This window comes from Protopterus annectens, chromosome 2.part1 (assembly GCF_019279795.1).
Source record: "Protopterus annectens isolate FY-2018-M chromosome 2.part1, PAN1.0, whole genome shotgun sequence".
Classification (NCBI taxonomy): Eukaryota; Metazoa; Chordata; order Ceratodontiformes; family Protopteridae; genus Protopterus; species Protopterus annectens.
Genome location: NC_056729.1, coordinates 1,877,572,186 through 1,877,586,912, shown reverse-complemented (window position 1 = coordinate 1,877,586,912; position 14,727 = coordinate 1,877,572,186). Strand labels below are relative to the sequence as shown.

General features: G+C 43.8%; 1 protein-coding gene across 7 annotated transcripts in view; it reads right to left on the bottom strand.

The window, feature by feature from the left end:
- The window catches only part of DCTN1 (dynactin subunit 1), a 1,835,652-nt gene that overhangs the window by 181,109 nt on the left and 1,639,816 nt on the right, over positions 1-14,727 (bottom strand). For all 7 annotated transcript variants that reach the window (XM_044063298.1, XM_044063299.1, XM_044063300.1 and 4 more), the window contains one exon: positions 10,359-10,432. In XM_044063298.1, the coding sequence (XP_043919233.1) occupies positions 10,359-10,432 (74 nt within the window). The remainder of the gene's footprint in view (positions 1-10,358; positions 10,433-14,727) is intronic.

Here is a 14,727-nt window from a genome sequence, read left to right as displayed (position 1 = left end):
ACACCCAGGGGCTGCGGTGAGACCAAAGGGCAGCATACTATGAACTGAAAGTGACTGGCTCCTAGCCAAAAGAGGAGGAACCTTCTGGAGTGTTTGTCCATTTTTATGAGGTAATATGCATCTTGAAAGTCTATGGAGCACATCCAATCATTTTCCTCTTGACAGGGAAGTATATACTGAACCATGACCATCTGGAATTTTACTTGCTGAATGAACTTGTTCACACGGCTGAGATCTAAAATTGGTCTCAAGTCCCCTGTCTTTTTTGGCACTAAAAAGAACCTTGAGTAAAATCCGGATCCTATCTGGTCTGGTGGGACTTCTTGGATGACTCTTTTCTCTAGCAGCTTTTGAATCTCTAAGGCTGGTTGGTCCCTCTGACTGGGCAGAACACTGGGAAGTCTTTGCTTTGATGTTGGAAAAAGAGTGAAGGGGATATAGTAACTCTGGCAATAATCCTTTGCACCCAAGCATCTGAAGTTATTTGTCGCCAGGCTGTTGAGTGCAGTGAAAATCTTCCCCCGACTACTTCCAGAGGTAAGCAACTGGGCCCACTTTCAGGAGCGCTGGTAGAGTTGCCCAGAGAAGGAATCTCTGGACCCCTAATTCTGCAAGCCACCTGTGCCTCGGGGTTGGCATCTTCCATTAAAGCACCACCCTCTGCCCCGAGGAGAGCCTCCAACATGTGTGTCCTGAAAAAGCCCTTGGGATTTTCTGAAACACATCTTTCCACTTTTCTGATTCCTGGAATAGGGCTGTTGGGGTGCAAAAAAACATATGCCCACTGCAGATAGGGTCTTTCCATCTTTCTCACATCTGGTTAGAGTTTCTTTGACTTTGAATAAAGACCTGTCAAAAGCAGTACTGACAAAGGAAGACTTAAATGGCTCCACAAACTCACAAAGGTGCAGACAGGCATGTTGTCTTATGGCAGCGCCTGAACCAGCTGACCTGGTAATCTCTTCAGCTGCATGCACAATGAGCCTCATGGATGAGTTGGAAATAGACTCCAGGGTGACTAGCTGGAAGGCCACTTTGTCCTGGAACTCCTCACACACAGCTCCTGCTAGGGTATCTGATAGCTCCTTTATCAGGTCCATCTATAGCCTAGTGAAATGTGCCAAAAAATTCAGACCTTAATGCAAAGGTCGATGAAGTGTATACCCGCTTTCTGAATCTGTCAATCACCCTGGACTCTCAGTTAGGGGAGTGAACAGAGGAACTCTCCTCAGCTAGTTCCTTTTTGGTGGCCACCCTTTTGCCCACTGCTGGTGATCCTCAGGAGTAGATATTTTGTTTGGTCTGCGAGGAATTGGTTCTATGGAATCAGGAGCCTTCCAAGCCTGCTGCACAATCAATTTAATGAGATTGTCAGTGCGTGGGTCACCCAAAAAAGTAGATAAGCGAGCACTGAAGGCTTGCAAGTGCACATACTTCTCAGAGTTAGGGTCTTTGGACTTCCAGTTTCCCCTCTGTTTGAGGATCTCTAGAATGCCTCCAAAGGAGACGTCTTCCAGAGGTCACCGGGAGAAACCCTCCCCATCATCGAAGTCTCCGTCTTCCATAACCGATTATTCAGGGGAATCCAAGTGTTTCCTCTTACACTTTTTTTTTCTGGGGAGGCTCCTCAGTGGGAATTTCTGAGGAGGACTCAGAAGAAGAGGGGCTCTTTGCAGTCTAGGTGCCTGCTGTCCAGACGTTGAGGTTGGTGGCAGCTCTGGGCAAGGAGGAGTCTGGGAATAAAACTTCAAAACAGAAGGGGCCGGCTGTGAGCATGCAGCAGCCAATGCCCTCCCATCGCCTGGAAGGCAGCCCCCCCCCCCCGAAGAGGGATGGGAGCCCAAAACCAAGAAAGAGAACCTCGGAACAAAGGTCACACCCTGCTCCAAGAGACCCACCTATGAAGCAGGAGCCGAGGAAGGGCCCACAGCTGTCGGGGTTCCAGGAGTCAAGGACGACTCTGAATAAAAGGCATGAGCTGCTCTGAAACCCTCGGACCTGAAGGCAGAACCACTGCCCCAGGAGTCCCCTGGTTCCGAAGGAACCAAAGTCAGAGCAGATCCTGGAACCGAAGGCAAAAAGGCTGTCAGCACTGGAGCAGATGGAACTAGAAGGATCACAGCAGGAAGCTCTTAAGCCCTCTGAGGAGGTTAGAGGAGGAATATTTGGTGGAGTCATTTGAGAAAATGCCTCAAATCCAGTGGGGAGAGGGGTCTGGGAGGAGACAGAAAGAACCCTGGCCACTAAGTGCTGATATACCAACCTCACTACATCTACTTCATTGAGACTCCTGGAGGAACAGACAGATAACCCAGAAGGGGATTCTACCCTCTCTAGTAAAGGACTGGGAAGCTACCTCACAAAGGGGTCAACAGAAGGTGAATATCTTGTCCTGGGTGTACATATAAATTCTGGTTTCGGCAGTGACGGAGTTTGCAATGTCTGCTGTGGTGCAGTAGGAGAGTTTGGCACCGAATGGGCAACTGAAGAAGCCTGTACTGATGAGACCATCACATAGATTTGTGGTGTTCAAGTGGATGGTGCCGAAGAGGTAGTCTGCTCAGAAAGTCTCAGGACCTTAGCCTTCAGTTCCGTAGAAGTGGTTGGAATGGAAGGTTTATGCTTTTTAGTCACCGGTGCCAAAGGAGAAGTCGGAAACAAGTGGCTTGTCTTGGGACCAGAGTCCATTTTAGATGGTGATATACTGGCCTTGGATAAGGCTTCTTCGAAGGAAGACTTGATTAGCGCTTTTAAAATTAACTTATTCCTTCTCTCTACCAAGGACCGGTTACTGAAGACCTGGTAGACAGTACATTCCTGGTATAGATGAGCTGGGCCCAAACAATATATGCAGGAAGAGTGCCCATTGGAATTGGGCATATTTCGCCTGCAGTCCTGGAACTGTTTAAAACTTGTAGTGCCTTTTGATTTCTCTGCCATGTTGACAAACACACAAGAAAAACAGTGGATGAACACACAAATACACCAAGATGACAAAGAAAAAAACTATCAACAAAGGTAGACAGGGTTACCAAGAGACTGGTAAAAGAGACAGAAAATACCTACCATGGTAATAGAGAGCTACCCAAAGAGGTAGAGAAGGAAGGATAGAGGTTACTACCAACAATGGTAGGAACAGAATACTGTAAGGTATGGCAGAAAAAACACTCAATCAAAATGATGATGGGTAGAGACAAAGAAAAAAAAAATATATATATATATATATACACACACACACACACACATATATATAAAGGAGGATTCGCCAATAATAACCAAGAAATTTTTACTTAGCTGCGAGAGAAAATGGCTGACGTATCTTGCTACAAGAGCAGCAAATGAGATCTGAGGTAATAGGAGAAGTATTGTGGGTAGAGTCTTAACTTGAGAGTTTCTGACTGGCATGAGCTGTGTAATGGCCGAGTTAGTTCAGTGTATTGCAACAGAGTACCCAGAGGTCAAGGATAGATGAAGATTGACAAAGTACAGTTTTGTACCTACCATAAATGTAGATGTCCGAGAGGAATGCATCTGCAGTCTTTACAAATGGGTTGTCCTGTCATCAGGCAGCCCTTCGGTCGGCCGGATTCCAAAGTCTGGGTCCGGCTTTGGCTGGTGTCGCACTTCACCCGACGTCATTGCGGCAGTTATTCGGGTATAAAGGCATCAGCCGACGCCATTTTCCTCAGTGTTTCTTGCCCCAGATGCCAGGTGCCCTCTTGGATGGCTAAATTTGGATAAATGCCAAAGTTTCCAAATAGTAGAGAGCAAACACATAAAATAAGCATGTATGTACATATATACAAACAAATACACCATAATAGATCCCCCCCAAGCTAGCTAAAGATTGGCAAATACCCTAGGAGTACCTCAGAGGGGAAGGAGGGTGGGTAATCCTGACTGCAGATGCATTCCTCTCGGACATCTACATTTATGGTAGGTACAAAACTGTACTATGTCCTTCAAGGATGCATCTGCAGTCTTTACAAATGGGTAGAATACCATAGCTAAACTAGGGGAGGAGGAAATGAGAAGAGATTATGGTGTAGTTAGGATCCCTTGCAAAACAGCAGTGGCAAAACCAGCACGGGATCTAGAGTATAAAGGTAAGTTATAATGTTTGGCAAATGTATGCACGGAGGTCCAAGTAGCAGCCTCTATAATGTCCTTGGTAGCCACTCCTCGTAAGAAAGCTGTGGTAGTGGCTGTAGCCCTTGTGGAGTGAGGCCTGATGTTCTCTGGAGTTTTCTTTCCATGGTAGGAGTAACAAAATCTAATGCAATTTCCTATCCATTTGGAGATTGTCTGTTTAGAAATAGGTTTTCCTTCCTTTCCTGCTGCATATACTACCAGAAGCTGGTCAGTTTTTCTATTGTTTTTTGTCCTGTCCAGGTAGTAGCGTAATTGTCTGTGTACATCCAAGGTATGTAAGAGCCTTTCTCCCCTGTTCTGTGGGTTGGGGAAGAATGTAGGAAGGTGGATAGCCTGATTTAAAGATACTCTGGATACCACCTTAGGCATAAATGTAGGATTTGTTCTCATGGACACTCTGTCTTGATGGAAGACTAGGAAGGGTTGCACTGCCATTAATGCCTGTAGTTCAGAGACCCTTCTTGCTGAAGTTATTGCCAGCAGGAAAGCAGTCTTCCAGGATAAGTATTGTATTTCTGCTGTTGCTGCTGGTTCGAAAGGGGGAAGAGTCAGTTTTTCTAGCACAAAGTTCAAGTCCCATGCGGGCAATGGAGGTTTCCTGGGAGGTTTTACATTTTTGATTCCTCTCAGAAACTGTCTGAGCAGAGGGTGCGAGAAGACAGGAGGATCCAAGCTGTACTCTGCTGAAATAGCTGATGCATGTATCTTGATGGAGGAATAGGACAGGCCTGTATGGAAGAGCTCCGCCAAGTACTCCAGGATGTTGGCTATGTTCACCAGTGTCACATCTTGCCCCTTTGCAGTACTCCAGATGAGATATCTTTTCCATTTTGCTGCATAATTCTTTCTTGTTGAAGGTCTACGAGCCTCCAGGATAACGTCTTTAACCCTTTGGGATAAATTCGGGTTAATTGCTGCTATCTAATCTTCCAGGCAGTTAGCTGCAGTTTTTAAGTTTGGATGCAGAATGTTGTAGTTGTTCTGTGTCAGCAGTAATGGGATCAGGGGCAGTGTCCATATTTGTCCCCGGGACATGCTCCTCAGCAGTGGATACCAATGTTGCCTTGGCCAATTTGGGGCTATCAGAATGATCCTCGGACGTTCCTCTTTGATCTTGAGAAGCACCTTGTGCATCAAAGGAAGTGGTGGGAATGCGTATGCTGTCAGGCTTTTCCAACTGAAGGATAGGGAGTCCACCTTCCAAGCAAGTGGGTGGTAAGTCCTTGTGCAGAATTTCTTCAACTGGTGATTGAAAGGGGATGCAAACAAGTCTATTTGTGGTAATCCCCATTCTCTTGTGATGGTTTTGAAAATGTCCGGATGCAGCATCCATTCGTGGGCATCTGTTGTAGTTCTGCTTAATATGTCTGCTAGAATGTTTTCCTTCCCCGGTACATAAATTGCCTGTAACTGGATGTTGTAGCTCAGAGCCACATCCCATAGGTCCAGTGCCAACCGCATAGAGGGTATGAGTGTGTGCCTCCCTGTTTGTTGATGTACCACATAACTGTGGTGTTGTCTGTCCTCATCATCAACTGGCCTTCTTGGAGAAAAGGTCTGAATGCCTGGATTGCCAATTTTACTGCCATCAATTCTTTTAGATTTATGTGTAGATGCAGCTGGTCTTGAGTCCATAGGCCTTGAAAGCACTTGCCCATCATGTGTGCCCCCCAGCCGAGGTCTGAGGCATCTGTCGTGTTGAGTTGGTTGAGTTTTGCAGAAGGGCAGTCCTGTGTTTGATTGACAGGCCTGAGCCCACCATAAGAACTCTTGCTTCAGGCATGGGATTATAGGAATTTTGGTTTCTAGGCTGTGCTTGTGCTGAGACCACAAATTCTTTAGGTACCACTGTAACTTTTTCATATGCAGCCTGGCATGAGGTACCAGAATTATGCAGGATGCCATGAAGCCTAGAGCTTGTAGCACTTTTCTTGCAGTTAGATGGCTCTGCTTTGTCAATGCCAAGAAGTAGAGAGGAAGTTGTTCTTTCTTTTCTGCAGTTAGAAATGCCATTTGTTTTGATGTGCCCAGTTCTGCACCCAGAAAGGTTATTCTTTGGGATGGAATCAGCCTTGACTTTTTTGTATTGACTGTATATCCCAGGGCTTTCAGCAGGTAGATGACTCTTTGTAAATCTTCTGTGAGTTTGTTTTTGTTGTCCGCTTGCATCAGGCAGTCGTCTAGGTAGGGATAAATTTGAATTCCCTGAAGTCTGCAATGAGCGATTACTGATGCCAGGCATTTCGTGAACACTCTGGGCGCAGTAGATAAGCCAAAGGGCAATGCTGAGAATTGCTAATGCTCTGATCCTGCAAGAAATCTGAGGTATCTTCTGCAAATTGGTCTTATGGGGACGTGCAGGTATGCCTCCTTGAGATCTAGAGTTACCAGCCAAGACTCCTTGCCCAGTATGGGAAGAAGCTGCTGTAGGGTCAGCATTTTGAATTTTGGGACAATGAGGAATGTGTTTAAAGCGGACAGGTCTAGAATAGGTCTCCATTTGTTTTCTTTTCTTGGTACCAGGAAGAGCCTGGAGTAAAATCCCTTCCCTTGCTCCAAAAATGGTACCTTTTCCACAGCTCGCATTCTTAATAATCGAGATACTTGTTTTAGAGCTTCTGTCCTTTGTGAAGGTGGTAGGTTTGGCATTCCTCTCTTTCCTGGGAGTGTATGGAAATGGAACCTGTAGCCTTTGACTATAGTCTGCAAAATCCATTTTTCTCTTGTAATGCGTGCCAGTTTCTTGAAAATAATGTTAGCTTTCCGCCTAAGGGTGCTTCTAGTTGTTCCCTGGTAGGCGGTGCCACCGCCAAGTCACTGTGATTGAGTTGTTGTAGTGGTGGTGGCTGTATCCGTGCCTCGCTGGTTGTTGCCCTGCCACTGGCGACCCCTGTAGGCACCCCTGGATTGGTTTCTGCCTCTAGAGTGCCTATTCCTGCCTCTTTGTGCCTTAGAGGTGTCTGGAAAGGACCAATTCTTGGAGGGCCAGTTCCTGCTAAACCTTGGAGGTTGAACTTGTAAGAAATCTTTCACTGTTTGCACAGATTTTGCTTTCTCTTCCATCTTTTTTAGTACCTGCTGTGCGGGGGCACCAAATAAATTGACCTTGTCCATAGGTGCATCCAAAAGCTTAGATTTGACATGGTCTGGTAATGCCTGTTCTTTCAACCATGCATGCCTCCTGATAACTGTGCCAGTCATGGCTGATCTAAAGGAAGCCTCCAGTGCATCATAGCCACATTTTAAAGAATGGTTACTAACCTGCTGTATGTTATGTAACATTTCTTGAACATACTTTTTATCTATAGATTCTTCTGAGGACAGCTTTTTAGTCAACTGGTCAAGCATAAACTCTTGATATTGAATCATATGAAATTGGCAGTTCAAAGCTCTAGCTGACAAAGTAGCAGAGGTGTAAACTTTTTATCCCATCTCTCTAAGGACCTGGAATCCCTTTCAGAGGGAGGGTTTTTAGAAGAAGTAGCTGCTACAGCTTTAGGGCCCTGGGAGATAGTCTCTGGATCTGCAAAAGGAGCCTTATATAAGTGGTGATGAGTGTCCGGGACCCTGTAGTACCTATCTGGCTTAGCAGGGGCCGGAGGTAAAGTATCAGGAGCAGTGCAAACATCATTAAATGCATCATCAACAACAGATAGGACTGGAGGTATAGCTAAAGGCCTATGCTGTGGCAAGTGTAGAAAGGTCCTAAGCCTTTTCCTAGAGTCTGAGAAATCTTGGCCCTGCCACTGAAATTGTTCCCTCATAGCATGCAAGGTTTCCCCAAAGGAAAATTCCTCAGGAGGAGAGGCTGAAGGGATGGACTCCTCAGCATCAGAGTCTTCGTAAGGAGAATAAGAAGCCTCAGGAGGGTCTGTATGATCTGAGTCATCCGAGGAATCATCTGTGGCTACTGGCTCAGGGTGCTCTGCTCTAGGCCTTTTTTCTGGAGGAGGGAGAGAGACCCTGTCTGGATGAGGCTGGGCTCCACGAATTAAAGAGATGAGATCCTCTGCCAAAGAAAGCATATGGGAGCTGGTGCTGGGCCTGTGAGAGGGGGGCTTGGCAGGCACAGGTTTTGATGCTTTGGCTGCCTTAGCCCTGGCAAAGGCCTTAATAGACATAGCTGGAGGAGGCCTAGCAGCTCCACGTGCAGGGGTAGAAATATCTAGGGGAATGGTGTCTGATAAATCCTGTGAAATCGCAACAGAAGGTTGGATTTCAGAAGCCGTTTCTACCAGGATAGAAGAGGCCTCAGTAGAAGGCAAGTTATCGGCTGAAGAAAGAACCGCTTGCTCGGTTTCGGCCAAAACCGAGACACTCGTGGTTTGCTTAACCGCGGTTTCGGCCGAAACCGCAGACCGCGAGTGTCGGTCCTTTTCTTTGCGTTTTTTGGTTATTTGCGTAGTCGGAGGATCCGACGGCATAATGTAGGCAAAATCGGAGCCGAAAATCTGTTCAGCAAAGTCCGAGCGACATCTAAGCGTCCGTCGGTTAAAAGAAGCACAGGCTAGACAAGCTGCTACGTCGTGGTCTGGGCCTAAACAATGTATGCAATAGGAGTGGAAATCCTTATGAGGTATTTGTTTCCCACAAGATAAACAGTTATTAACTTTCTCTGACATCGGCTGAGGCAAGAAAGAGTCCCCAACGGGGTACTTAGCTTTATAGAAGTCTTCGAAATAGTATTCGGTAGTAGTAATCTCTGGATCTGACCGACCGGCACTTGCGAACAGCTTCTGCTTCGGGCGCCACGCGGCAAGAAAGACTGAGGAAAATGGCGTCGGCTGATGCCTTTATACCCGAATAACTGCCGCAATGACGTCGGGTGAAGTGCGACACCAGCCGAAGCCGGACCCAGACTTTGGAATCCGGCCGACCGAAGGGCTGCCTGACGACAGGACAACCCATTTGTAAAGACTGCAGATGCATCCTTGAAGGACATCATCAGATCTCAAGTTTTCCCGATGTGCTCTGTCCTCCAATTCTTCCATTTTTGAAACATTTCTTCTTGAACAGTCTCATACTCACCCAGACCTTTCTTCATTTCTAAATGGTTCTAAAGAAAAAGCCTTAGGGAATTTATCCTACTTTCAATTGTTTCTGGTATAAAAGCTAAACAAATATCACAAGACACAATGTTGCAATTTTCCTCAACAGAAAGCAACGGTCATATGGGTGTCCAAATAAGGCATTTGCCTTCCAACCATACACTTCCCTTTCCTGACAAATGTGCTAAAAATTGATATAACTTTTTTAAAGAAAAAAGGAATACCACCAAATGGAGAACTAATATGCCAAAAAAAGTTTAGAAGAAAGCCAACCATTGATTTTTAAGGCACTGAGATGACAAGATGTCTAAACATATCAAGGTAAAGAAAGCCTGGATTTTTGCACTGATTTGTTGTTCTTATACAGGCATGCTCACATGCTTGAGCTGACATAGGGTGCACCAGGAAGGAGCTCCAAGCTTTAGTAGCTTTGATGGACATCCGATATCCCATGTCCCATATGGCTAAATGCTACTGCAACAGCAATCTAATGATGAACACCTTTCTAATGACATACGTTATGATGGAAATTCAAACTCTGCTCTTTACAGATGAGCACAGGGGCTGGGAAGACACTCTTAGGTCAGCAGATGTCATGGCATGCAGTGGCATGAGGACTGCATGCTCCTGAATGCAGCGTTGAGCAAATTTTCTTAATCATCTTGAGCAGAGGATATCAGAAATTGAAACAATGGCAACTGTTCAGGATAAGCCTGTTCCATTTTTATGGCTATCATTCTGAAGTTTCTGGAAAAATAAACATGGCTGACTATGACTGTTGTACCACTGAGATGTACGCAGCAACACAGAGTGCTGGTCAGGAATAAAGGACATCTGTGAACATGTTTTCTACAGAGCCTTAATGCACTATGCCTACAACTTAATCATGCATTTTATACTTACAGCAACAATTATAAATGAACTAGAGCATGTTTAAGGAAATAACAAACAAGTGAGCACGTGGTATACACTGTTCATTTTAAATTGTATTTGTCATTTACAATGAATGAATAAATAAAAATGTATTTAATGGTGACAAGTATTTTAAATGTATAATTATGGAACCATTTTCATCACCTCTCTTCACAGATAGCAGTGAGAGATGTGAAACAAAATAAGAGAAGAACATGTAGATGCCTTGTAGCACTGTTACATTACCTGTAACTTCTCAATAGATTCACTAAGTGCCTTCAGTCTGGCTGTCTGCTCCATTAACTGTACCGAAGGGCTCCCTGTAATGAAAAAGATGGGTTTACCAAATCTATACCAGAGAAACTTGCCCTTTTATGGTAAGAAAATGAGGAGCTAGTTGGTTACCATATAATAAATACAGCACAATTAAACATCAACCGGAACTTTCCAATCAAAGGGAATGTCACTCATTCTGCAGAAAAAGAAACGTTCACCTACATAAACTGTTCTTAAGGAAAGTATGTGACACTGAAACATTGTTATAATGTGATAATTTCCACAATATGATTTGTTAATTCTGGTAAAATCAACTTTACTATATGGTTAAGGAAGGCACAGTATAATGAAATTGCATGGCTCAGTGGTGTAGAGAAAGGAGTCCTGACTGTGACCCAGGTGATCAAAGTGTGGATTAGTTGTCCCAACACTGGAGAAGCTAGGCAGGGAGGGGGAGAAATGAAGGGCAGTGAACTGCCCGCTTCTCCTGTAAGGGAGTGGTTGGCATTTCTAGGGGGCACAATAGGTGTGTGAACTCTCTGGTGGAAAACTGAGAACACTGTCCATGTTGCGAAGGAAGGGACAGGGTTGGTTGGGGGGAATACTCCTTGCAGAAGTAATTGGCACCCTTCTGCACACAGCCCACTGCAGGCCTCTCACCAGCATCTAGCCAGGTGCTTACCAGTTAGGACCAGGAATAAAAAATCACCTCGATGGCTATCTAGATTTTGGCCCATCCTGGCCAACTCTTAGCCCAATGATGGGGAACAAACGGGTCGACGTTTGACAGACAGTGGAGGCAAAGTGCCAAAAAAGTATAACAAAAATACAAAAGAATATTACTAAGAGTCCTTCATTTAAAAAAAATCCATACTCTTTCCTGAATCCAGTGGTCTTAGTAGTTAAACAAACATACAATACCTGAAAAATCACATCACATTTTCCTTTCAGACCATCTGACACTGAAGTACAGAATGGTCACCATATATCAGACAGACTCCAGTGCAGTGGAAGGTCTGCAGTCACCATCTGCCCTTTGCTTCCCAGTCTACTACGTTCATGGTTTCTGCTATTATGCTCTAGCACTTCATGTCAGCATGTGTATTTGGAACTATTCATTTTTTTTTTTTTAATTCCTAGAAACAGCCTTTAGGAAAAAATGTGAATTGTGGGAACAATATATATAAGAGAGAAATTAGGTCTAAAAGGTGGCAGGACTTAAATGATCTATGTAATGTTTGAGTGAGAAAGATTGGGTAGATTATAAGTGATGTATGGTGTTTGCAACTGGGAGTGTGTCAGTGTGGTTTGTGGCACAGATTACTTACAACTAGGATTGTGTTGGTGTGGTTTGTTTTCATTTACATAAATGTATGATTGCTTATGTAGTAAGTGATGGTTTAATAACTATGTTTCTTGTTTTAAAAAAGGCAGGAATTGAATAATTTATGTAATATTGCTTATGTTCCATAATATACAGCAATATATATGAAGTATAATGTTTATGTTAATAAAGTTTGATTACTTTTATATGACTGTAAATGTGCCTATGTCACAAGTGATAATTCAATAAAGGTGATTAAAAAACATAAGTTTATAAAGCAACAAAAATAGTCACAACAAGACAAAATGAAAAAGAAATAGTCTAGTTAAAGTTGCATTTTTCCCATTACTTAGCCACTATGTGGTGAGAGAGATTTAAACAGTAATTCATACTCAAAACATACACAAATGTTAAAATATAAGGCATCTAAAAGAAAGTGCATATTTACTGGAAAGGTTAAAAAACAGGTGAATTTGTTCAGCACAGTCATAACAGGTGGTGATGCACATTTAGTGCTAAAACAGAAAAAATGGGGGCATGCAGTATTTATTTAGCTAGCCAAAGTTGACCAGGTTAGTTCCACTAGGTGAGTAGCCTCTCTTCAGGAGAGGGCAGAGGTGGTATTTACACTATTAGGGAAAATTTGGCCATAGCATTGGGGAACTTCCCCTACTCTTTTTGATAGGTGCTGTAGGATCTTAGTAACTAGGACCTTTTTTGAATGTCTCATCCAAAGGATGGCAAACTAGTGAGTGTAACAAAAAGTAATAGCCTGAGACAGTCATCTAGAAATGGTCAACCTTGTCACGGACTTCCTGCTCCTCTTATTTTCACAAAAGACAAACAGATGGACAGCTTTCCAAAAAGGCTAATTTTTGTCTAGGTAGTATCCGAGCTGTCTATGCACATGCAGAGTGCATAGAATCCCTTTTCCTCTTTTCTTTGGTTCAGGAAAGAAGACTTGGAGATAAATAATCTGGCTTAAAGTAAACTCAGTGATGACTTTAGGCATACAGGTAGGATTTGTCCTCGAAGAAACGCTGTCTTTATGAAAGATGAGGCAGAGCTGCCTTTCCATTATTTCTTGTAATTCAGATACACACCTAGTTGATATCAGAACAATAAGTAAAACAGTCTTCCACGTCAAGAACCTTACATCTGCCTCAAGAACTGGTTTAAATGGAGATCAAGTAGGTTTCTTACAGCACAAAACTGGGATCTCAAGGAGGTGCTGCCTGTTTCCTTGGTGGGTCAGTAAACAAGACATCTTTCAAAAAATGTTGAACTTGAGCATTGCTAGATACAGGGTGTTCTAAAGACAGGCATGCAGCGATGGTCGCCAAATGTACCTTGACAGAAGACTACCACAAGCCACTGGACAGTAATCCACAAAAATAATCAGGAACCAGAGGCAACCAGGCCTGAAAAAGGATCATACTTCTTGTAGTGGTACCAATAAGAACATCTTTCCCTCTCACACATATATGGCTTTCTTGTAGCAGTTTCATCTCCTTTAGTACCTGCTGCATGTCTTCAGAAAAAAGGTGCCTAAAAGGTATCAAAATTCTATCATCCAGGAAGTCAGATGAAGACATTACAGACTGGAGTGTATCAAGCCCCCTATCTCGTATGACTAAATCCAGTCTGTGGGGATGTTTCTGGTAACTGCCCTTGGTTGGATACAGAAAAAGTGAGAACCATGGTTGCCTTGGCCAGAAAGAAGTGATCAGCACAACTTTTTGGACAGTCCTTCTGGATATTTTGAGGATGCCTGGTGGTCAGTGGAAAGGCATACAGGAACACTCCTGTCCATGGGAATGAGAAACCATCTATCATACATACCTGACTACAAGGAATTCTAGGGCAGATTTTTTTAGCTGTCTGTTCTAAAGCAGGTAAACGGATCTATTTGAGGTGTTCCCCACAGCTGGACCAATTCTCTGAAGACCCTGTGATGAAGTTTCCATTGGTAGGAGTCCATCCTCGTCCTACTAAGTTTCTCCACAATAAGGTTTTGCTCTGACGTAGTATGAAGCCTGAAGAGTCAGAATGAGCTGAATTGCTATGTCCCAGGCTATCACAAGCCAGTCTGAAAAGAGGGTAGGATCTGGTATCCCCCTGCCTGATTATGTACCACACCACATCACTTTGATATCATCTGTATACATTAACAGAGGCCCTAGAGACCAGAGATGATTCAAGACCTTCAAAGCACTGATAACAGCCAACATCACCCTGACATTCGTGTGCTTCTGTCTACAGGATCCCCCAGAGTTTGCTATTTAACTCTTCTGAAACCACTTCCCACACCAGACCTGAAGCTTCTGCAGTGACTGCCTTGAGGGTGGATCAGAAGAGAGAAAGGAAGACCTGGATTGCAAACTATATGTTTCACCCACCATTCAATCTCCATTTTTTTACAAACTCAAACTAGAATCTGAAAAGTCAAGGGGGTTCAATGTTGAATCCAGACTGATCTCGGGTACCACTTCCTCAGGTGTAGTCAAGCAACAGGCAGCATGATAATTCATCAAAGCCATGTACCCTACAATACTGAGAAACTCCCTTGCATAAGCTAGGCTTAGGCAGGTAAAACTGAGGAAGAACTACTGAAACATTTCTACTTTGTCTGGAAAAAGAAAAGGTCTTCCCCAAGGCATCGTGCAGCAAATATCCCAGTAAAAAGCATTCTGTGGAATGGGATTACAGAAGACTTCTGCAAAATGATTTGAAAACCCAGCTTGAGTAGAAGATCTTGAACAATTTCTGGATACTGTTGACAGTTGTAAAAAGAGTGTACAAAGATAAGACAATCGCCCAGATACAGAAATAAATATGAATGCCATGAAGTCTGCAATAAGCAATGAATGAAGATATTCATGTTGTGAATACCCAGACTCCAAAGGGTAAAACGCAGAACTAATTATGTAAGCCACACACAGTAAATCTTAAAACCTAAAATCATGGTAATAGCCATGTGATGATACGTTTCCTTTAGATGCAACTTCACCATGT